General features: G+C 41.0%; 2 protein-coding genes across 5 annotated transcripts in view; one reads left to right on the top strand and one right to left on the bottom strand.

Moving 5' to 3' along the window:
• The first annotated feature begins 790 nt into the window (after positions 1–790).
• c4 (complement component 4) lies at positions 791–18,026 on the top strand. The gene is made up of 41 exons (XM_012837940.3): positions 791–950; positions 1,317–1,509; positions 1,635–1,824; positions 1,908–1,978; positions 2,069–2,154; positions 2,293–2,375; positions 2,642–2,729; positions 2,831–2,936; positions 3,256–3,379; positions 3,878–3,993; positions 5,798–5,977; positions 6,148–6,333; positions 6,766–6,954; positions 7,861–8,007; positions 8,115–8,247; positions 8,343–8,405; positions 8,559–8,753; positions 8,846–8,960; positions 9,195–9,265; positions 9,340–9,479; positions 9,799–10,002; positions 10,202–10,253; positions 10,348–10,428; positions 10,733–10,936; positions 11,151–11,226; positions 11,312–11,468; positions 11,882–11,986; positions 12,081–12,249; positions 13,352–13,548; positions 13,884–14,039; positions 14,145–14,204; positions 14,320–14,413; positions 14,575–14,746; positions 15,282–15,369; positions 15,530–15,604; positions 15,754–15,856; positions 15,988–16,077; positions 16,170–16,262; positions 16,362–16,445; positions 16,526–16,670; positions 16,821–18,026. The coding sequence occupies exons 1-41, from the start codon at positions 889–891 to the stop codon at positions 16,960–16,962; spliced, it is 5,085 nt and encodes a 1,694-aa protein (XP_012693394.2). The 5' UTR covers positions 791–888; the 3' UTR covers positions 16,963–18,026.
• The window catches only part of LOC105909295 (tripartite motif-containing protein 3-like), a 33,637-nt gene continuing 27,698 nt past the window's right edge, over positions 17,573–23,511 (bottom strand). For all 4 annotated transcript variants that reach the window (XM_031573045.2, XM_031573047.2, XM_031573044.2 and 1 more), the window contains exons 11-13: positions 23,231–23,301; positions 21,759–21,899; positions 17,573–20,231 (exon numbers count right to left, since the gene is read on the bottom strand). In XM_031573045.2, the coding sequence (XP_031428905.1) occupies positions 20,079–20,231; positions 21,759–21,899; positions 23,231–23,301 (365 nt within the window). In that variant the 3' untranslated portion in view covers positions 17,573–20,078. The remainder of the gene's footprint in view (positions 20,232–21,758; positions 21,900–23,230; positions 23,302–23,511) is intronic.

The following is a 23,511-nucleotide window of genomic DNA, read 5'->3' as shown; positions in this document are numbered from 1 at the left end:
AAGTGGAGACTACATGTGTACTATATAGTGACCAGGGATGGCTATAATTTATTATTTTGATAAGTTAATAGAACATTAGGTGAATGTCAGCTCTCTCTCGACTCTGTCTTTCTCTCTCTCTCTCTTGCTCTGAACGAGGATAAACAAAAATTGAGTGACTCAAAAAGTGACTGCCTCGCTTGAGTCTAAACCATATAATACAATAATACACATAATACATATAATACACATTTAAGACAAGACAAGACAAAAACATGTTGCTTAGTTTGACATCATAATCTGATCTGACTCATGAGTTGGACCTTCTATCCTGCAATACGGTAATCTCCATCTATGCCAGAGCTTCTTTACACCAAGAGAAGAACATTTTGTGCTTTCTTGAGTCCATAAAATAATATAATAATTTTTAAAATAATGAAAGACATTCCTTTATCCTCAGCAAAGGCACTTCAATAATTTACTTTTCTCACTGCAATGTTAACTAAACAAAGATGCCCCCTTTAACATAGTGGAGTTTTTGAAAACAGTATTGAGCAAGAGAATGTGAAAGTTATCTCTCCACATTTGGCAGGACTGGTTGATTTCTGAGAAGTCATGTGACTTCTTGTTCAGCTGGAGCAGTAATTTATTTATTTTTTGTTCATTTTTGTTTATTTAAGTTTTTTAGTCTCAATTCCGCATGCCTTTCAACATGCAAGCAACATTAAGCACAACATTGAGCAGTGTTTCTATCATTTAACAACAGCTACATGTTTTGTGCTTCCCAGATACTAAATAGTCCTCTGGACTGCTCCCTTGTCAGTTGATTTTTTTTTTCTCGATGTTGCATAATACTTAAGGTATAAAGGCGAAGCTGAATGCAAGCTCACAAGCCAATCTGGCAGCAAGATGACACTCGCACTGCTCATTCTCTTCTGTGCAGTCACTGCACTAGATGCCCAGTCTCCCAAGTGAGTAAACAATTGCTCTGGTACTGTGTGTAAGGCTCCAAGCATGGGGCACAGACATCCATTTGAGAATGGTTTTATGACGTTTTATGTGTGTATGAGTATGTGTGTGGGTGGCTGCGTGTGCACATGCAATCTGTCTTTTTTGTGGGTATGGGGGGAGGCATCCATTCTTCTAGTTTATTTTTGTTTCTTTGTTCCATGTTTGTGTCGTTCCTGGTTGCATGCTATATAACAATAGTGTGTGTGTGTGTGTGTGTGTGTGTGTGTGTGTGTGTGTGAGTGTGTATATGTGTGGCCTTATCTCATCTCTCTGTGAATGTGTATATGTTGTGTTTCATGTGTGATGTGTGTCTGTGTGTCCATCAGCTGGCTCATCACTGCTCCCAGCATTGTTCATCTTGGGGTGGAGGAGACAGTAAGCGTGCACTTTCATGGGGCAAACGAGCCGGTTGATGTTAAACTATCCTTTGTAGACCCCAACTCAAGGAACAATCTCTCATCAACTGAGCACATTACCCTCAGTGCAGATAATAAATATCAAGCTGTGGTCAAACTGAAGGTAAAGTCAGCTGTGATTACCAAAAGGTCACTTGTAGATTTTGTTGTTGAAGTTAATAACAATGAATTGATATTATTCATGTATTAATTGTGTCTCTTGATTTGATTTAAATAAAACTTGTTTAGGTGGACCCCAAACTATTTGAACATGCCCAAAATAAACGGCAAGGAGGAGTCCGCCAGAGTCCATATATCCATTTGCTTGCAGTTTCCACAAAATATTTTAAAGAACAGCTAGTCAACATTTATGTGTCAACCAAGAGGGGTTACATTTTCGTCCAGACTGACAAGCCCATCTATACTCCAGGGGAGACGGGTAAGATTGATGATTGTGTTTTATTTAGTTTTGGGGTAATGCTGAACCAGCTTTGATTCTCTTTTTTCTGTGTTACATTCCAGTCAAATACAGGATTTTCACTCTAAACCAGTACATGCTTCCTATAGATGAAGAGATCAACCTTAGAGTATTTGTAAGTATGAAACCTGCCCATCTCTCACCTCACACAAGATGAAAGTTTATATAATCTCCTAATGATTTATTTTTATTGATCTCTCTACAGAATTCCAAAGGCTTAGTAGTCTCTGGCACTTTGGTCAAATCCAATGAGATCATTCTGCAGAGTGTCAGCATCCCCGACATTGAACCGTAAGTTAGGAGTAGCAGTAACAAAACCGTACAGTTCATTTCAACATGTTGCTTTTTCATACTTTTTTTTATGGACTACGAAGGAAGGTCTGGCTGTGTAGTTTCCTCTCATACAAGTGTCATTTCTACATGTTTCAGAGCTGGACACTGGAAAATAGAAGCATATTTTTCAGGTGCACCTGAATCCAATTCCACTGTCCAGTTTGAGGTGAAGGAATATGGTGAGTTATTTAATTGAATAAACAACCAATCAAAAGAACCCAACGTTTCTCACTAGCTAACATTCACTGAGCACCATCCCTCTCCCACCCACCAAGCCCCACCCAAAATTATTATGTTAAGTGTTTACTGAAAACAATGACCAGTTTGCTATTGTTTGCTATATGTGTTTGTGTGTATAACAGAGGTTTGAACAACGATTCTAAATTAATATCATAGTGTAACATTTAATAATACATGTTCTTTTTAAATTTCCCTTAATTTTCAGTGTTGCCAACATACGAGGTGAAGATTGAAGCAGTAAAACCATACTACGCACTGAGAGATGAAAGCTTCCAGTTCTCTGTTTCTGCAAGGTTTTTTAAATTCTTACCAGTGACTGGAATATCACCAGTATTTACAGCCATGCTTAGTTAACTTTGCCAAATTGCCAAGGGCTAATGTATGTAACTTACAGGTATACCTATGGAAAAGATGTTGATGGTGTTGCTTACATCCGATTTGGAATTATCGACCAGGGAGGGAATAGGACGTATCTAACTGGTCTGGAGAGACAGGCAACGGTATGTGTGACTGAATCCTACATTTTCAACAGAAATAATTCAGTTGTAATTCATTCTGCAGAGTTGTACCAGAGCCAATCTACTTAGAAATTCTGTGGTTGTACAAGTTTAGTTCTTCCTGTACAATTTACATACAAATATTTGTTTCTCAGGAAAGTGGTAATGGCTTATATTTCCATGTCAGCAGAATTTTTCAATATTATTTGTTCCGTCTTCCTAAGAAATGTTTAAATTGACATTTTCATAATTGAAAATATTTGTTCAGACATGAGAATGACATGAAATTAAATTAACTCTTTTTTTTTCTGGTATAATTTAGATTCAAAATGGCCGTACAAGTGTCACACTCCTTACTAGTGACTTCCAGCTAAAAGTAAAGGAGACAGACACAGACCCAGAGGGCTGTCATCTTTATATCGCTGTAACAGCCTTGGAGAAGGCCAGTAAGTCACACCGATAAACACACCCATATTAATCTACAGCATGGTTAAAGCAACACTATGCAATGCACTTTTAAGGTATGTTTATATAGGCAACTAGTTTTGGTTTAATTTTCAAATTGTAATGAAGGACAGATGGCTACTGGGGTTTTTGTGCCCCCCCCCCAGGCTGTGGGCCCTTTAGAATTGTCATCAGCTTTCACCCCTAAACGACGGCCCTGCCACTAACCATCCAGGATATGCACTACCAGCATTACCAGCTACGGTTATGGGACGTTGGTGGTGTTTGCAATCGGTTTACATACCTTTTAGGTTGCTTAACCCCTAATTTTAGATAAAAACTCCTTCCTGCCACTTTAGGAAAATATGTGTTTTTCCTCGACACAACCTCGTAAACTGTCCTTTGCTGTTTTGATCAAAATCAGAAGCTGGTTTAAAATGCATGGCTCATTCTTATGTTCGAAAATGTTCATAGTTTATGTGAATGCTGTTCTTTTAAAGGTGGAGACATTGAGGAGGCAGAGACCAGCTCCGTGAAGATAGTGACATCACCCTACGTGACTGATATGTCCAAGACCAAGAAGTACTTCGCCCCTGGCAGCAAAATCTCCATTCTGGTATGTCAGCCTTACGTTAGCTCTCATTAAGGTCAGATAAAGACTAACAGACAACACTAATTCCCTATTCTTAAATTAACAAATAATGACGTTGTCCTAAAGGGCACAGCCCTATGGACACCCATGCATCCCCTATTTCACTAGTTTGCCCATCGGAATGGTGGATTTAGAACGCTTGATAAGAAGCATGTTGGGCTTGGTAGCTGGCCGCTGACACCCCAAGAGAGCCAGCATCAGAGGCCTCTATCGGAAGGAGAATCTATAATCGAACCACAGCTTGATGGGCAAGTCGAAGATCTTCCAGGTTAGAACGGATGTAGGGTCAGAAGGCATCTGAGGACCAATGGCCAAGCATTGATTTGCTGCCCAGATAGGCAGCTGTTTGCTGCCCAGATAGGCAGCTGTTTGCTGCTGTCATTGAAGCTCCAATTCTAAAATAATGGGCTAATTAGCGATCGGCAGGGAATCCTGGTTTAACAAGGACAGATTTCTGGAGTGACTTGAACCAGTGGCGGGTGACTGGTGTACCCTTGCTGAGACGAAGGGTCTGCTAATTGGAGAGGACTGCGTGGAACAGTAGGAGATGTAGTGATTAGGCATGGTAAAGGCAGGGGATGAGAAAAAATGAAAATCGAGTGACGTTTTTTATTTTGATTGATTGGTTTTGCTCTGTTTGATGAGAAACCAAATTGTGTCGTGATCTAACATCAGAAGGTCTTAGACACAGGGATGTGTGGCAGGATTAAAACTAGAAGTAGGATACGTAAACTCACTACACCTCAACAGCCCAAAACAGCCAATATAAGCTTGGCTCTAAGGGTGAAATCGGCGTGTTTGGACATGAATCAATTGCGCATTGCGAAATAAGGTGGCCCAGGAAGAAGAGGATTTCTTGCTCTCAGTGTGATTGTAAGTCTAGGAAGTTATTAATCATAATGGGGATCCTGCTCTGCTTCTTCTTTGGAAGAGACAAGGAGAACTCACAGGTATCTAATATGATACTGAGAGATCCTAGCCCCTGAGAGGGGAGCACTCAGCTATTTGAAAACGTTAGTCAGAAAGGTAATTCCGGCAGCGAGTGGGCGACTTTGGGGAAGACCACAAGAAAAACATCCAGTTCGTGACTGTTTTGAAGGATCCAGCATAAAGCCTCCAGTCCAAAGTTCCATTCCACCCCAAATGGGTGCCAGGAATCAGGGTGAGAGCACACCCTTGAAAAGCTGAGGTGATGTCTGCTTTATCTTGCCAGCTGTTCAGTCCAGTGACCTCTGGGAGCCTGGGCTGGACAGCAAGGAGTCCTGCTGGATCAAGAAGGCTATTCACAATGATCTGCCGGAAGAGCAGCTGAATCCTGAGGAGACCCTGGCGTCAGAGGAATAGTCATCTTCTTCAAACTCGTTGGAGGAGGCAAAAAGCTCCATCTCCATCACTTGATGTCTGCCTAAGGGAAACTTTGTCAAGTGATACTTAGCTACACCAGAGCGTGTCACATGGTGGACAGGTAGGGTTGGTGTAAATCACCTAGAAGCAGAAGTGGGGTGACGCTGTCAATAATTCCTATGGGCTCCTCACGAACTTTGTTTACAAAATAACATTCAGTGTCTGAGACTTCAATGTACTCACAGTTACTGAACAGTGAAGGACCATTATTGCACCACTGCAGGGCAAACACTGTCTAAAGTGGTCTAATGCAACGTTTTACTAATGCATACTTTAGGTGCAATATCCCACATTTACCGAGCCAAGTGGTGTTGGGATTAGCAGTGCCATGATTTCAATGCAATTATTCGTCCCTGTTTTCCAGGCCACAACCACCTACCCTGATGGCACACCCATTCCAAACCTGAAACTGAATGCTGCCATTACTGTGAAGTTGATTGACCAAACAGAAAACACCTTTAATGCGGAGGCGACAGGGTCTAAAGAGGGAGATATTCATTTTCCTTTTGAAGTTCCCAATCAAGCTACAACCATAAATATCGAGGTAACAATCCAAAGGAGGAGGATAACGGTGACAGTTACTGATCTTCATCTTCATACAATATGACAAAGCATGAGATAAAATGATCAACACCTGTAAATGTAGTGTTTCAATGCATAAATGCATCAGTTCTCAAACCTAAATGGATCACTTTAACCACTCATTCTTCATAGCTAACGGCTGAGGGAGAGAACACAAGCTCTGGACAAATGACATTGGATGCAGTCCAGGCGTCATCTCAGAGTTATCTCAGCATTGAGGTGGAGCACCGCACTATTGGGCCAGACCAGGAGCTAACTGCTAGCTTCAGGGCTATCTCTCCAGCAGACACAGCCCGACCCTCTCACATCTATTACATGGTAACACGTATACCACTTTCAAGTTGTCACTTGTCTCACTTCAGAAACATGTTTTACATTTTTTACATGCTCTCATATCTTGACAATATAGGGCAAACAAATGAACTAACTAAAATGTTAAATACTGGGTTGATTTATAACATCCTGAAATGAATTTTGATAGCAGCCTATATAGCCTGCAGTCATGGCTGCTGTATTCTTCACTGTGTAATTCAGTACTTGGATGGTAAACCCACAGAAATGCAATGTAAATGTTGTTTTTACAGCACAGTGTATACAAATATTTACAAATGTATGGTGTGAAATACATAAGTAAGCAAGTTAGCTACCTTTTATCTGTGCGAACTTTGCTAGCCTAGCTACAAGAGTAAACTGTTGAGTATGACCTATGTGTATGACTTACCAAGCCCTCTCTGGTTACGCCCCCTGCAGGTCCTGAGTAAGGGCAAAATCTTGCAGCTAAAGAGCGTTCCGACCAGTGGAACTGAACTCACAGAAATCGCCCTGCCCTACAGCACTGACATGGTGCCCTCTTTCCGTCTGCTTGCATACTACTACAGAGGCTCAGATATAGTGGCAGACTCTGTGTGGGTGGATGTGAAGGACGTCTGCAAGGGGAAGGTGGATACATTAATGAATCAATCAATTCATTAATTCATTAATGAATTAATTAATGAATTAATCAATGTATTTATTTATTCACATCTCAAATGGTTTTCAGAGTGTTGTGCTGCTGGGATGGGTTTTCCATAACACAGTTGACCTGGAGACAACTAAATGGAAGTGCAATCATTGAAGTCAACATTCCGCTGTCAACGATAATTTCATTGAATCAATGTCAATGTTGATTCACAATCATTTTTGCACCCTCGGTTAATATTGAAGCAAGCTGAAATCAATTAAAAATCAATAGGATTTCAGTGGTATCTCCTCTCAACCGATTTTGAATCACCCAGATAGCAAGCATATATTGGTCCACAGGGGGATTTTGATCTGCACCCCACTGGTGGTGTGCCATTTCTGGTCTACCATCATTTTTAGTAACTGGGCGTGGATATTAAGACGATGTAAAGCAAGTGGCAAATCGGTGGGGCGTTTGTCTGTAAATCACCAGTGGGCCGCCCAAAAACCGATGAGCAAAAGTCCAGCTCTGTCCCTAGTGGGCCAACAGTCACTGGCAACCTTCAGATTTTGCTGGCCATCGCTAAAAAGAAGAATCAGAACAAGTACGATAGGGCTGCTTGGACTCCTAATGATGATTCAGATGGAAAAACATTATACGTTGTCTTGCTATCTGGGTAGCCACCTAGTGTCTAATACTAGTATGTAGTGCTGTTTACATGGTATCGTAAAGAAACAGCACCTATTTGAGTGACTGTCAGTCATTGTGAAGCTAATTCTGAAACCCTTGTAAACCTTCACGAGCCCATGAACATGAATACTGGAGTCAAAAAAGATTTTCATGCACTATTTATTTGGTAGACGACATTTCAGGATAATTACTACACTCTGTATTGTTTACCATAGATTGAGATCAGTCCATTGAAAGACCACAAACCTGCAGAGCTTGTGAATGTGGAGGTGAGAGCGGACAGTCGCAGTAAAGTTGCATTAGTTGCTGTGGACTCGGCTGTGTACATCCTAAACAAACAAAACAAGCTGACCACCCAGAAGGTGAGAACAGTAATAAACCCATCTGTTTCGATTCAGCAACCATCGATGTAATTCTTACATTTCTTCTTCTGTTTGTTTTTTTTGTTCATCTGTTTGTGCTTGGGTAGATGTTTGATTACATGAACTCTTACGATTTGGGATGTTCTATCGGAGGAGGGAAGAATCATGAGACGGTTTTTCAGGATGTGGGCCTCACTTACATCTGCAACTGTGACATGCCAGAGAAAAAAGCCAGGAAGGGTATGTATTTTAGCTGTTTATAAGATTGTACGCTAGCCATTCTGTTCTTAGATAAGATCTTTGCCGTTATGTGATTATATTCATTTTGTTCACAGATAGTTACTCTTGTCTAACTGAGAATGCAAAGATCAAAAGAGCAGTCAATGACTTCACTAGCAGTGAGTGATCTACTTTTGTCTTTGACTCTACTCCAGAAATTTGTTGATCAGTAGATGGAATACCTTTTGTGTAGGTATTGGTCAAATGGCTTTAAAATATGGCTTTAAATACAAACTATCTCATGTAAAATGAAACTCGGATCCTGTCTTCAGTCAACACTTACAGCAGAAAAGACGACCAAAAGTGCTGTGCTGATGGCATCAGGATAAACCGGATGGGCTTTACCTGTGAGCAGAGGTTGAGAAGGACAGCTGGCAGGTCCAAACATTGCCGGGATGTATTTCTGAACTGCTGTAAAAAGGCCACCGAGATGAGAAAGGCAACACGGAGGTATAGTCTTGCTCGAAGTGAGTAGACTATTTTATGGGTTAAACTGATATTATCCATTAACATTATGACATTAGGTTCAGGTAGAGTTCTGGTTCTCTTCCTCCCCCAGCCCAGGGTAATGAGATGGAGCAAGCCATTGATGGGGCAGATGTTCACCTCAGAAGCTTTTTCCCCGAGTCTTGGATGTGGGATCTTTTGGAAACAGATCAGACTGGCCAGCTCAGGTACCCTATGCCAACTAATTGTGCATTGTGCATTCATTCATGTATCCATATAACTAACGCTATATAGAGAGACAATTGCATTTTGTGGGGCCTTGGATACCCTGTTGTGCAACTACTAAAACAGAGAGATGTATATTGCCACTTTGAGGGGTTTGCATTGTGGGGCATTCTATGTTTTTGTCTGTAAAAAATGTCAATGTCAAATGTCACAAAAAAAAGTGTGATTTTCCATAGGCACTCTGTACCCGCTCCCGATTCCATTACAACCTGGGAAATCCAAGCGGTGGGAATCTCTCCAAGCAGAGGCAAGAGCTTTTACTTATGATTATATGAATATTTAGTCTAATGCAGTCAATTAAACACGTGCTTCGTCTCTTAGGCTTCTGTGTTGCAGAGCCGAAGAATCTGAGGGTCTTCCAGGACTTTTTTGTGTCTGTGAAGTTGCCATATTCTGTTAAAGTGAACGAGCAGCTTGAGGTGAAAGCTGTGGTGTTCAATTACAAAGACGAAGATCTGGAGGTAAATACTACCCAAGGCTTGAGTTAGTTTGTGTTTCTGAATGTTTCTGAATGAATTGGTTGTACAGTAAATGTATGATATATGCTGTTATGCTGTTGAAATAGCTTAAAGCTGATTTGAAAGTCCACCTACAGTACATTTGCTCTGTGCCTAATCAACATTAGATCAACGTTTTCCATCTTGTCTTGGCCACTGTCCATGATTGTGGTCTTAAAACACTCTATTGGTCTGCTTGTATCTTCACCTTTGTGTCTCTAATTTATTCATATGGTTGTGATTTGTGTCCTTTCCCACCCTGAAATACGTGTGATTGCTGTAGGTAACGGTGGAGATGTTGCCTTCCGAGGGCTTGTGTGCGGCAGGGGGAGACAGGGCCAAACAGAGCATCACAGTTCCAGCCAACTCGGCGTCTTCCGTGTACTTCATTGTGGTGCCCCTCAACAAGGGCACATTTCCCATTACCATCAAGGCCTACAGCCCAAACCTGTTTGCTGATCAAATACAGAAAGAGCTCAGAGTCGAGGTAGGGAGTTCATGTCTTCTTGGCTCCCATGGACTTCTATACTAACTGATTTTCAGACCAACTATTGTGGTCCCTTTGCTTTAATTTTATTCTTTTACTTAATCATTCTATCTTATGTTGTTATAGTTCTATACATATTTTTTCTTTCTTCTTCTTCTTCTTTTTGTAAGTTGTGCTATTATTTTGTGTTTTTATGCAGGGGGAAGGGGAGCTGGTCTCAATTTACAGTCAGTACACCCTCAGCAAAAAGGGTAATGCACGACTCCTTTATATTCACTGAAACTGGTGGTGGTAGTGTTGGGAGAGTGCAGAGCTGTGCAGTGACATCCATCCATTTCTGTTTAGCTGACACGCTGGATTTTGACATCCCAACACCTTCTGACATAGTGCCCAATGATGATCCAGAGACTTACATGAGCTTCAGAGGTGAGAAGGGGATTTGGAAGTGAGGTGAAGACACCAGAAGCCCTGTTTATAAACACTGTGTCCATTTAACATGATCCAGCCTACATGGTCTGTTTACCAGAGGATCAACCCAAAAAAAAAACGAATTAGTGACAAAATGGTATAGAACAGCTCACCAGAATAACTTTTGGAATTATCTTGCAGCTATGAAAACTTTTTGGAGTATGTGCAGTATGAGAACCATTCCGAGATTTGCATGCTATGTTGTTTGTAAAGGCGTGTGACTGACTTGAACCGTGTGAAAGAGCTCCGCTTACTCTTCCAGGGGGAGTGATGGGAGAGTCAGTGGACAACTGCTTGAACCTGGACGGCGTCAGTGCTCTGATCCATCTGCCAACGGGCTGTGCAGAGCAGACCATGTCAACGATGTCCCCGGCCATTAATGCCATAAAGTTCATGGATGCCACTGACCAGTGGATCAACCTGAATGCTGCTCGCAGGGAGGAAGCCAAGTCAATGATCAAGAGTGGTAAGCCACATCAGTACAGTACTGCAATGATCCAGAGTGGTAAGCCACATCAGTACAGTACTGCGCAATGCACTGTAATTGTCTGCATAGCATAACCCTTTCCAAAAACAATGCAATTCAACGCATCACAACTCAATGTAGGCAATGTACAACCAGCTTTGAATTTCTGCATAGTTGGCATCATTTGTACAGTATGTCCCTTCTATTGTGTCAGGTTACACAAGAATCCTTACATACAAGAAAGAGGATGGGTCGTATGGGACTTTCGCATCATCCCCAAGCATTATATGGTGATTTTCCTTTTTATGTTAGTAGATTGTGTGTGCATTTATCTTTTTATTGTTTTAAAAAAATGACTTGGCTGTTCTTTCACAGGCTTACAGCATTCATTGCCAAAGAACTCTCCAAAGCCAGAAAGATCATTCCCCTCGAGGACTCTTACATAAAGCAGTCCATAACCTACATCATGTCCAAACAGACAACTGGAGGTGCTTTCAAGGACCCCAACCCTCTTTATGACAAAGGCCTTCAGGTATGATCCTGAAACTTAACGTCGAAATGGTAAAGCTTCATTATAAAGACATTCAAGAGAGAATGCTCGCCATGTTTTTCATCGTGCTTATTCCAATGACAATATAACACCTCAACTATTTCGTGAGGTTTTCAGGAGAAATGTTATCCTGTGCAAACTTAATTACTTGGTAAATTACCTGGTAAATGCTTATTCTGAAAAGAACTGACATAACAAGGGAGAGTGTTTTCATTTCAAGAGATATACAAGATATATTTTTACAATGACAAAACCATTTTGACAACATCCATTACTATATATCTCGTTTAATCTTATTAAAATAACATAACTGGGTGTCAGCAAGGAACCTCCATGAACTCTTATATCACTTCTCAAAGACATTTAGCTGTCACTGTTCTTCCCTAATGCTGCAGGGTGGAGTAGGAGAATCGTCTGGAGATGTGGCATTGACTGCGTACATCCTCATAGCACTGAAACAGGCTCTGCCTGTGTTTGAAACCTTTGAATCGACACAAGTGGTAAGTCATCCCTAAATAAAGTGTCTTTCGTGTTAAACTGTTGAATCAAGTTGAAGTTGAGTTAAATCATTCCAATGTTTTAAATCCACCTCAGATAACGACCATGGAGAATGCGCAGGGCTACCTGGAGAAGCAGCTGGACTCCCTGCAGGAGCCTTATTCTATAGCCATCACAGCCTACGCCATCTCTCTGGCTGAACCTCAGAGCTCCGCGGCAGTCCGAGCCCAGAAGAAGCTGAGAGATCTGGCCATCTGCGATACGAGTAAAAACATCCTCAGCACTCTTAGGACACCTGAAACACAGTGCTTTGGGTCTTCACATGTAAAATTGACATAGAGTGGGTTGGAAATAGAAAATTATATTTTATTGTATCACTAGAGGGCAGCACCGCCCTATGAGAGAGTACTGCAAAGTACATGGAGCTTTTTGTTAAATGGAAACTCTACCTAGGCCCTATTTGTAGGTCTTTAGAACTGTAGAGAGTTACTGTTATTGAGCTAAAGAGACACGGGTCTATCTCTGTCGGGATCCTTTCCTTGTAGTCAGACACGTATAATTACATTATGAGTTCAGTGGTGAAAAAAAAGCGGTTTACTTTGCCCAATGAGATTACATTGTATAACCGTTTTGCAGTTGCCAGTTATAGCGTTCTAACTTAATACTGGACCGATTTCGATCCTTAATAAAAGTTTGTGCACAAAAAGATCGAAAAATAGGGCCCAGTATTGAAGTCACGAAATTCTCATTAAGCCGTTATTGCATAAAACACTAATAGCTTCAATCAGTATTTATTTCTGCACACAGACTTGCACCAAGAAGTCATGATCTGTATCTCAACTGATATGTCTTGCAGATTTACTTTTACAAAGATGTGTGTGATTATAGTCATTGTGTATATCAACCAAATGACTATAAAAAAGCATTATGGATGTAGAAAAATAGTGAGTTGAGACCAATTTTACTTTAAAAGTGTCTAAAAGTTGCTGAATTCAGTGTGGTTAAATGGGTGGGAACCTTGGATAACTTTCTCTGCCACTGATGAACTCATTCTATAACATATTAAGCTAGAGTTTCCCGATTCACAATGTTCTTGTTAGCAAACTATCCATGAAAGGGAAAGAAATGATCGGAAGCTACAGGTTAAATCTAAGTGGTCCCTGATTGTGGTCTAAGCTACAGGTGAAATCGATGTGGTCCCTGATTTCTCATACTGCGACTTTACGTCAGATCAGCAGCGCTTTTTGTCTGCCCTTTGCCCCCCTAATTTCACGATTAATAAGATTCGGTTATTCATAAAATATTATATATAGTATTATATAGTACATATTTGTACTAATATTTTAAACACTCTTTTGCCCCGAAAGGTAAAGATATGTGTTTCTGGGGGCCGAAAAAAGGCCAGCGCCCTGACATTAGGGCACGAGCAGGCCCTCTGTCTTTGGAGACCACTGCATACGCCCTGCTTCAGACCCTGTCTGTGGGGGACAATCAGTACGCCAAGAGAATCGCCTCCTGGATAACGGAACAGCGCAAGTTTGGGGGCGGATTCCTCTCCACCCAGGTAGGCCTCAGACGGATGAGGTAAACTCTCAGGGCCAAGTGCTTTAGACCCTCAGCTCACCTGACCGCCAGGTGTGATGGCAGCAATTAATGACTCATGGCATAAAGGCACACAAAGAAAAAATAAGCTAGGACCCACTGTGGATCAAAAGGCTGGTTGGTGGATACATTGATGTTGTTTACCACATCATTTGCTGAGTGCATATTTCATCTGCGTTTCATCCGTTTAGTGAAAATGTTCAGGGTTTTGCTGTTCAAAATGTATGTATGCATTTTACATATAGACATTTACATAGAGTCCAAATGCAGCTAATGTGGATTCTTTACTGTCTGAAGGACACAGTCGTAGCCCTGGAGGCCCTTGTCAAATACAGCATGCAGAACAATGATGTAAATGATCTGGACCTTACCGTGGAAATGTGTCTTCAAGATGGTCGAAAGGATGTGGTGAGACTACGGAAGCAAAATGCTCTCATCCAGCCAGCCATCAAGGTAAAGGTGACATTCATTTGTCCATACATGGAAGTGTGATTCCTATATATTTTTACAGACCTTTCTCCACATGGCCTAAGTGATGTCGTATTTGTGTTACCATAGGTCATGAATGGGGGCAAAGTCTCTGTTCGTATTGAGGGAGAAGGAGACGGCACATTGTCGGTACATATTCAAGCTGAAAATTGCTAATAGCTTATTGTTAATTGCTCTCTCTGAGATGGACTCTATAGTCATTTGGTTTGGCCTGTTGATAGAACTGTCCCTTTTCACCCAACAGGTTGTGCAATACTACAGGAGTATGAATAAGCCAGCCTCTGCCTGTGACGAGTTCTCCCTGAATGTCACGATTGAAGGGGAAGTGGAATATCAACGTAAGCAGTGGGCTTCATGAGTCCATTTTCAGGAAGGATTTCTTTGGGCTACTACTGCACACACACACACACACACACACACACACACACACACACACACACACACACACACACACACTGGGTTGTCTTGGTACAAAATGAAACAGTCCTTTTATTCACAGAGTTTCCAGAGGATGACCACCTGTATGATTATGGCAACTACGAGGATGAGGAACCACAAAAGGATGAGCCGATGAGCCGGTTGGACTGGTTTGACCTGCGCACCCGAAGGAAGAGACAGGCCCCTGAACAACAGAAGAAGGAGGGGTCTCTGATCTACACTGTCTGCTTGGGGTGAGCAAGAAGAAATAGGTCACGACCCCAGAATGAAATACATAACTGTATTCCTTTCATCTGATTAGTATACATAATAGACATTGTATACAAGTGTATCACAAAATAAGCATACAACATATATGGAATACTGAAATATCTCACTATGCACAAGACAATGTAAGCATAACGCAGCACGCTGGACTCCTTTAAAGCTGGACTAAAAACATTTTTATTCAGGACGGCATTTCTGGCCTTGTGTTAAATCGTATGTTAAAATGTTAAAAAGTTTTCTATTATGCTTATGTTAATTCATTTTTATTTTATTGTATTATTATAGTTAGTTTTTAATGTGTTGGCACTCTGAGATTCTTTTGAATGAAGAGTGCATTACAAATAAAATAAATTATTATTATTATTATTATTATAAATATCAGTGTCTATGACCAAAGTTGTTGGCACTTCCACAAACACAAGAGTCTCTGCATGCAGCCTTAGTTCTATGTAAGCTAGACTGTTTTTATTTTTTCAAAAACCTAAACCGTTCATGTTCTAGGATGCTAAACGGGGTGTCTAAAGGGATGGTTATCGTGGACATCTCACTGCTGAGTGGGCTCATGGCAAATGTCAAGGACCTTGAGGAGGTACATTGCTGCATTCACTGCACTCTCCTAGACACTGTATTTCCACACTGATTGAGAACTGACTGAGAACAACCACTTCCAGGTTTAGGGAATTCCAATGTAACAATTTGAATCTGTATCACATGTCCATTATATACACTAGTGTACTTTTTTCTTCAAGAATAAAAAGGGCACAGAGAAGTACATCGATCACTACGACCTGGCATCTAACAGAGTGTACCTCTACTTCAACCAAGTGAGTTCTACACACATCATAACATCCTCGACCTGATTAGCTCGTTTCTGATTGTTAGCTTACTTTTCGGACTGATTTTGAGTTCATGTGGTGTTTAACTCATTGAGTTCATGTGCTGTTTAAATCATTGGATAACAATTGTGCGACAGATCACAGACACAACAGAATGTCTTCAGTTCAGAGCAGAACAGACAGTGCCTATTGGACTAGTCCAGCCAGCTGCTGCTGTTATCTACGACTACTACGAACCAGGTGAAAGCATCCATCTCTCTGCGCACACACTGAAATAATTCCATTAAATATATGACTCGCTCATCACCGCTCACTCATATTGTTTTATGTCAACGGTTTTCCATTTGTGATGGACTGTTGTTATTCTCCAGACAAAAGATGTGGAATTTTCTACAGTGCACCCCGCAAGAGCACTATGGTTTCCAAGCTGTGTGTCGGAGATACATGCACTTGTGCAGAGGGTAGGTGGTACTTGAGGTATACATGAAAGCATAAACTTATATTTATGCATTGTTGTAAATTTGGATGTAACTGAAACGTTCTGCGGTCACAGGTGCCTGCCCTACTGCTAAAGTGACTTTCAGTGCAAACATGCAGTCAAGCACGCGCAGTGAATTTGCCTGTTTCAAGGTCATGGTTGATTATGGTGAGTCTGTTGTTTGAGCGATTTGTTTCTCATATCACAGGCATGTGCTGGTCAAAGTATTGCACTGTAACCTTGTGTAATAGTAATTATTTCTGCCAGTTTATGTTGTTAAGGTGGGTGAGCCAACAGATGATGGCGTCTTCAAATATTACCCTACAGAAGTGACCAAAGTTCTTCAAGTAGGTAGGTCCAGTATAATGGGAATTCAGCTCATCCTTGTCGGCTATTTGGTGATTTGTCTTATTGTACTACTTGTTTAACAGGCAAAGATGAACCAATTCGTAGTGGTGCAACGCGTGAGCTTGTTCAAAGAAAATCTTGTGTAGACTTTGACTTGACCACGGAAGCCGAGTACCTGTTCATGGGTACTAATGCAGCCGTCACACACACTGTAGATGCCAACGGAAGGTAAGTCTTTAGCACCATATTTTCCCGTGTCGCTAAAATGAAGTAAATCATTCTGCTTCCTGTGCAGTGACACCATTAACAGCATGTACATCAGAGTGAAAATGGCCGGTTCAAGTGGGTTTGACCTTACCCTTGATGTGGCATGTCCAGCCCTAGGTACTTCCTGAGCAAAGACACGTGGCTGGAGAAGATTCCGGGAGAGATCCAGTGCCGGGCCACCAGGAATCGGAAGGCCTGCCAGCTGCTCCAGAGCTTCATGACGCAGTACGAGATGAACCGCTGCGACAACTGAACCCGGGCTGACGTACACATAACATGCAGCTCATGTCCTGTCTTTTTAAGCAGATGCTTTTACTTCAAATGACCCACAGTGTGTTAAAGTTCATGTACCTCTGCAGTATTTGTCTATCTTGGGAGTTTAGTCAGTGTCTTAGGAGGATGTTCAGTGGATGCTTCAGTTACGTCTGTGAGGACAGTTTCACATAAAAAAAAAAAGGAGTGACTACATATATTTTTGAATCTATGTCGTAATAACAAGACCAGAGATCAGTGTATCGGTAAACCATGTGCTTTTATTACCAGTGCATATTGACAGAAATAAAATCATGGTTGTATCAGTCAACATAGTGTATGTAATGCAACAGGGTGGCCCTGGGAAGGTAGCAGTTACATTCCAAAAGTCCAGCACCCTGACCTTCAGAACAGAACCAGACACAACAGAACTGTGGAGGATTGGCAAAAAGGAGAGGTCTCTGCGGCCGGGGGTTTGCCACGGCAGGATAATGGCAGGCACAGAAAAAGAAAACGTTTCTCATCTAACACAATAGTGTTCCCATTACATGTCTGTGAAATGTTTCATCTTTGCAGTTGTGCATGGTTGTGTGTGTGAACGATCCTTTTCATGTTGTCGAAACTGAAATCGGTACATTTCTTTGTCTTTTAACTACAAGTTGTGAAATTCACAGTTGCCTGTTGACCGCAGGATGAGAATAATTGAGGGTCATGTGTTTCTGATGGCTGAAGATATATGAAGAAAGGTGAAGAGTGTGGACATGCGTGTCTGTTCTCATGGAACCATCTTGCAATAATCAACAGTTTTACATTCACTCCCAACAGATAAATAATTAGTTTGTTTCACATTTACAATAAACTATTCGAACAACCCCTTTCATGTTATTGCACAATTTACAATGAATCCGTAAAAAGACTTAACATTCCACTTGCAGTAATGGGATACTGTACGAGTAAAAAGGTGGCATATCCTTGTGAATTCCTGTATAACCCAACACCTTGACCTAAACTCCCGCCCTCTGTCCAAGCTTCTCTATGTCCATTTATTAAAGCATATATGAATGATTAAGTCTCATTGTGGTTGTTCTAAAAATGAGTCCTTTCCATGTCTGCCATATCAGAGTACTGAAGTTACAACCTAAACCGATGATAATAACTTGAGGATGATATTCTAGGCATGCCTCATAGCTTCTATGCACCTCTAAACATTTGGCAACTTCTGCTGATTTTGGTGATAAATGATAGGTTTCATTCTTGCGTGAGAAATCTACAAAAGATGATTATGTTTCACAAATGAGAGTTTGTGTGTGTATACAGTAGCACTGACATATCCACGTCCGTGTACACGTGTGCAGGACGGGTGAAATGAATCACCTGACCAATGTGTGTTATTTTTGGCTAAATTAATCCTGACCAAAGGTTGGCTTTATTTGTTGTACAGACAACAGCTCGCTACAAAGTTAAGAATTCATGCAGTGGGGCTGAAAAGATGTCTTCTCATGTCAAGGCATATACCAGCAGCAGAGGAAATTCAGATGCATCAAATTAGAAAAATAATTTTGTAAACTATAAGATTGCATACAAAATAAAATAAATTAACGTTTTCTTTTTTACCATTTTTTTTCTGCTTTTTGTGTAAAAAGACCTGATAAAATAAAAAGAAATTGTGCTATTCAAGTCAGCAATAAATAGAACACACATTTGTATGGCCAGGCTTGTGTGAAGCTTCTAATGCTGCAAGCACAATTAGACTACAAGCTGCCCTGCTTACACCACACAGTATACTGTCAAAGCTGAGATGTTACACTCGAGAACCGCTAGACTAGAAACAAGATCAATCAAGAGAAATCTGCAGATAGCTATTCAATTTACACAATATACAAAAGCATACCTATACAGCAAGTCAATGTACAGATGATGTGGGTCAAAATGTTTTGTCCTCTCTGTGCCGAGGCACCCTGACAGCTGCAACATCTGTTGTGTAGAGATACAACTTTGGAATTCTTTTTAAATGTATTTTACACTTATTACTTCATGACACACCATGACATTGTCCTTAGTGTAACGGGGTAAATGCTCCTGTAAATCCTCCCTGTGGTAAAGCAGTAGTTACCTGTTTTAACCAGTTGAGACTGAATCAAGGCATGTTTGGAGTGTAATACAAACTACAGCTTAAAAGACTTGGATGGGTTACGCCTGCTATCTCCCAACTCATCCAGGTCGGATGTTATCTGACAACAGGTTTTAAGAAGTCTCAGGTGAGCTATGTAGAAAGAGCTATGTAGAAAGTACACCGTCACACCACTTCAAATCATCTTGGCTCATAACACAAGGCTGTTCAAAATAATGAACTAGAGAAGTGGAACGTACACAAAGTCTCCCAATTCCTTCTGAAGAAACATAAACACAATAATCACTGTTATGTGATCCTACCAGCATGTCTGAAACGTGGATTTTATAATAATATTTACAATATGAAGATGAAGTACGGCTTGTTGGCATCTAATTGTGGCCTGTGATATTGTTATTGTTTGACAGAAATTGCATGACTTGATTCCTGTTGGACTACCATCTGACTCCCAAACCCCAATGAATTTTGGAAAATCTGAAAGATCATTTTGAAATGATATGTGTTTTACAACTATGCGTGCACGGTCTGACCCATATAGAAGTCATCCTTCAGTAAGTTAGACTATCCGCCAATTCTTATGTACAGAGAAGCCAGTGGAATAACCTGGGTTACTACATAGAAGCAAACAGCAAATCGATCGTCTGCTATAAATATTTTGCTCATGCTAGCACAAAATCTGTACTTCAATCGTTTAACAATGTGATATGACTTGCGTGTTCTTCCGACCAGTTCTAGGAATAAACAGGAACTACCTCTCAATAGTTTCCTATACCTTCAGTTCTCTTATATCAGGCTTGATACTGAAACTGTCAATGGTTCCTATGTCCATCTGAGAAAACTACATAAAAGGAAGCGAGAATATGTGCAAATTAAAACGGCAAATAACAGGAAGGTCATGGCACCCTGTTTGAGTACATTTAATTGTGTCCTTGTTCAGTGCTGGATGTGGTCATGTGTTGCCGCTGACCTGGCACACACGGGTTGTGCTACTGCAGGTAGCGGTAGACTTTGAAGCAGTGGTTCCCGGAATCAGCCACTGCCACATGGCCGTCCGACGTCAACGCCAGCCCCTGGGGTCCATACAAGGGGTCCGCCGTGGTGTTTATGTAGGACAGGAAGGAACCTGCGCAGTCAAACACCTACAAGACAAAGAACATGATATGGGCAAGCAATTCTATTATTCTATGGTTAACTTCCTTAACCCTCTGGAGTCCGCAGCTTTGCGTGTAAGGTATGGTACATACAGCCTTGCGTCTGGAGACAACCATGATGATATGGGACATAAATGTGGATGGGGATGGCTAGCAGTAACAGGATTTGAAAACCAAACCAAACCAAACCAAAGGCAGGGCTCAAACATCCTTGATTCCTTTGGTTAGGATCTTCAGGATCACTGAAGGGGTTTCACTGAATCAATTCTACTGAACACATCTCTGAAAGGACAGACTGCAATGCTGCTCCTACATTTTTATATCAACAAAAAATGCTAGCTATATTAATGGATATGCACGGACAAACAGAAGTGTATGTGTTTGTGTTTCAAAGCCACATTTTAGAGTTTTAGAGTTAGATTCACTTTCCATACTTCATCATACCATGAGGTGGCAGTAACGCACCGTACATTTTTTTGCTAACCACCATTGAACACCAAAAATAAGAGGTAGAGGCGGGAAAACGACCGTTGTGCCGTGATCAGTTAAGTAAAGAAATAATTTATTTTGTGGTGGTAAATCTTGCATTATTGTAAAAAGATGGCCTACTTGATGGGCACAACGCAATGATGAACGAAGTCGATAGTGATTATGTACTGATTCAGAGAACTATGACACTGATGAAGACCAGTGTGTTTTTCATCGACTTGATGAGGAGAGGTGTCCGGTTATCTTTGTCGCCACAGTAAGGACATATTTAAATAGCTGAAAACTTTGTCCTTGCATATTCAAGACATGAGGGGATTCAACTTTATCTCCTGGTGATTGGACACAAATACGGCCATGACATGCATACTACTCACTTATTGTAAATAGGCAGATAAATGAAATGTACAAAAAAATCAGAGCATCATTACACAATCAGTGTAACACAGTCAGCCTGCTCTCTAACTCCAGGGGGTTAAAGGAGTGCAACTTCATCAATCTCACAGTTGTTTTTTTTATCACCACTTCAAGAGAAGTAGAGACACACTGAACAGTATTGAACAGCACAATATTGAAACAGGCAAAGATGGTCCTTAAACAAGTGAAAGGGTTCACCTGAACAAGAATAATTATCTCTAGGACTTACACTCAATTATGCTAAGTGCACTAATGATCATCATGAAACATGATTCTAAAAGGTCGAGGCTGCACTCACGTTGTAGCTATACAAAGCAGCCGCAGCTTTGTATTATAATTAATTTACTTTTTATAATCAAAATAGTTCTGTAGCTGTTACTTTAATGTGTACAACCTTTTTCATAGCATTAGATTTTTTAGACCTTTCCGCCCTATATTTTGTTATGATGAGCACAGCACAATACATTAATAGTAAAGAATCCATTTAACGTATTGTTTTTAAATTCAAATCCAACTAATCATTCTGCTTTGTTCATGTGACGGTGTGTGCCCTCTGATTCAGGACAAAACAACCCAGTGATAAATACAGAATTCTTATTCCAGCTGTCCTACCTGTATCCGGCTGTTTCCCCAGTCGGCCACGATGATGTTGCCATTGGAGTCCACAGCCACCCCAGTGGGGGCGTTGAACTGCCCGTTGCCCTCACCGTGAGAGCCGAACTTAAACAGGAACTCCCCATCAGCACTGTACACCTACAAGAAATGTGGGGACGGGTCATCGTAAATCAAGACAAATAACCTCTCCTTAAACAGGATATGGACCATATCTATCCCTGACAGCACATGGAAACTTCCAGTTTGAGAGCACGAGAGGGAAACACTACTCCATTTACATGGGGCTCAGCATTGCACACATAGTACAGTCATGGCCAAAGGTTTGTGTTTCGCAAACTTAGCTGCTTCAGTATTTTTCATATGTTTCTATGGTATACTGAAGAACAATTATAAGCACTTCCTAAGTTTCAAAGGCTTTTATTGGCAAATATATTAAATGTATGCATAGAGTCAGTATTTACAGTCATGATTACAGTGACTTCTTCTCAAACTGCAATTCCCTCTGCCATGCTGGATATCAGTTTCTGGGCCAAATCCTGACTGATGGTAATCCATTCTAGCCTCATTAGTGCTCAGAGTAGATCACAATTTGTGGCCTTATGCTGCTTTTTGATGACTGACCACAGGTTCTTGATTGGATTAAGATCTGGGGAGTTTTCTGGCCACGGATCCAACATTTCAATGTAATGATCTCTAAACCACTTCATTATCACTGTTGCCTTGCCATCATGCTGGAAAATGAACGGATCATCACCAAATTGCTCTTTAATCATTGGGAGAAGTTGCTCTTGGAGGATGTTTTTGATACCATTCTTGATTCATGCAGTAGCGCTTGCTGGACTCTCTTGGACATCCTGAAGCCTTCTTCACTTCTTCATCTTGATGATCAGGTAAATGGTTCTTTCAGGTGCAATATTCTTAGCAGCAATTTCCTCACATGTGAGGCCATTTTGATGCAAAGCGATGATGGCTGCACGTGGAGGTTACCGTTGCGAACACAAGAAGACAATGATTTCAAGCCCTTCTTCCCTCCTTTTATAGCAATCAGTCTGCTCTTATAATCCAATCAGAGTGATTTCACCTGACTTGTACTCGTTCACACTTTCCTCTGTGCTGATGATATGATTACTTAAATTATGTTAGCTGGCCATTTTGTGCCAGGGCCAAAATACAGTGAAAATGGGGTTTTCGTGATGGTTTTTGATGCCAATGAAGCTCTTTGCATTTAATTAAAATGCATCTGATCTCTCTGCAAAATAATCTAGAAACAATGTGAATCGCCACCATGAAAACTGAAGCAGCAAAGTTTGCAAAACACAAAATGTGTGTCACTGCCAAAACTTTTGGCAATGACTGTACAACTAATAGCCCAATAATGAAGTTCCTCCATGCAACATCCTAAACTTTGCATGGTAACATAGCTACTGTCAACCATGAAACAAACGAACAAACAACAAAAATAAATGTACCTTCACGGAATGGTTGTGGAAATCTGTCACAATGATTTCATTCTTGTTGTTCACGGCAACAAAGTGTGGGCCTTCAGGGAGATGCAAAAGAGAAGGGGAGAGACAGAAGGGGAGGGGCAGAGAGAGGAAGAGTGGAGGGTGAATCATAGACAGAGGAAGAACATCTATTTTTTGCCTGTGCTGGGGAACTCCATATTAAAGTGATGACAAATGTCTCCAACACAAAACATCAGCGAGACAGAGCACCATTTATTATTAGTCATGGTGACCCCTACAACAGT

This window comes from Clupea harengus, chromosome 9 (genome assembly GCF_900700415.2).
Source record: "Clupea harengus chromosome 9, Ch_v2.0.2, whole genome shotgun sequence".
NCBI classification, from domain to species: Eukaryota; Metazoa; Chordata; class Actinopteri; order Clupeiformes; family Clupeidae; genus Clupea; species Clupea harengus.
Note: the sequence above shows the minus strand (reverse complement) of the source record. Positions and strands in the feature narration are given on the sequence as shown.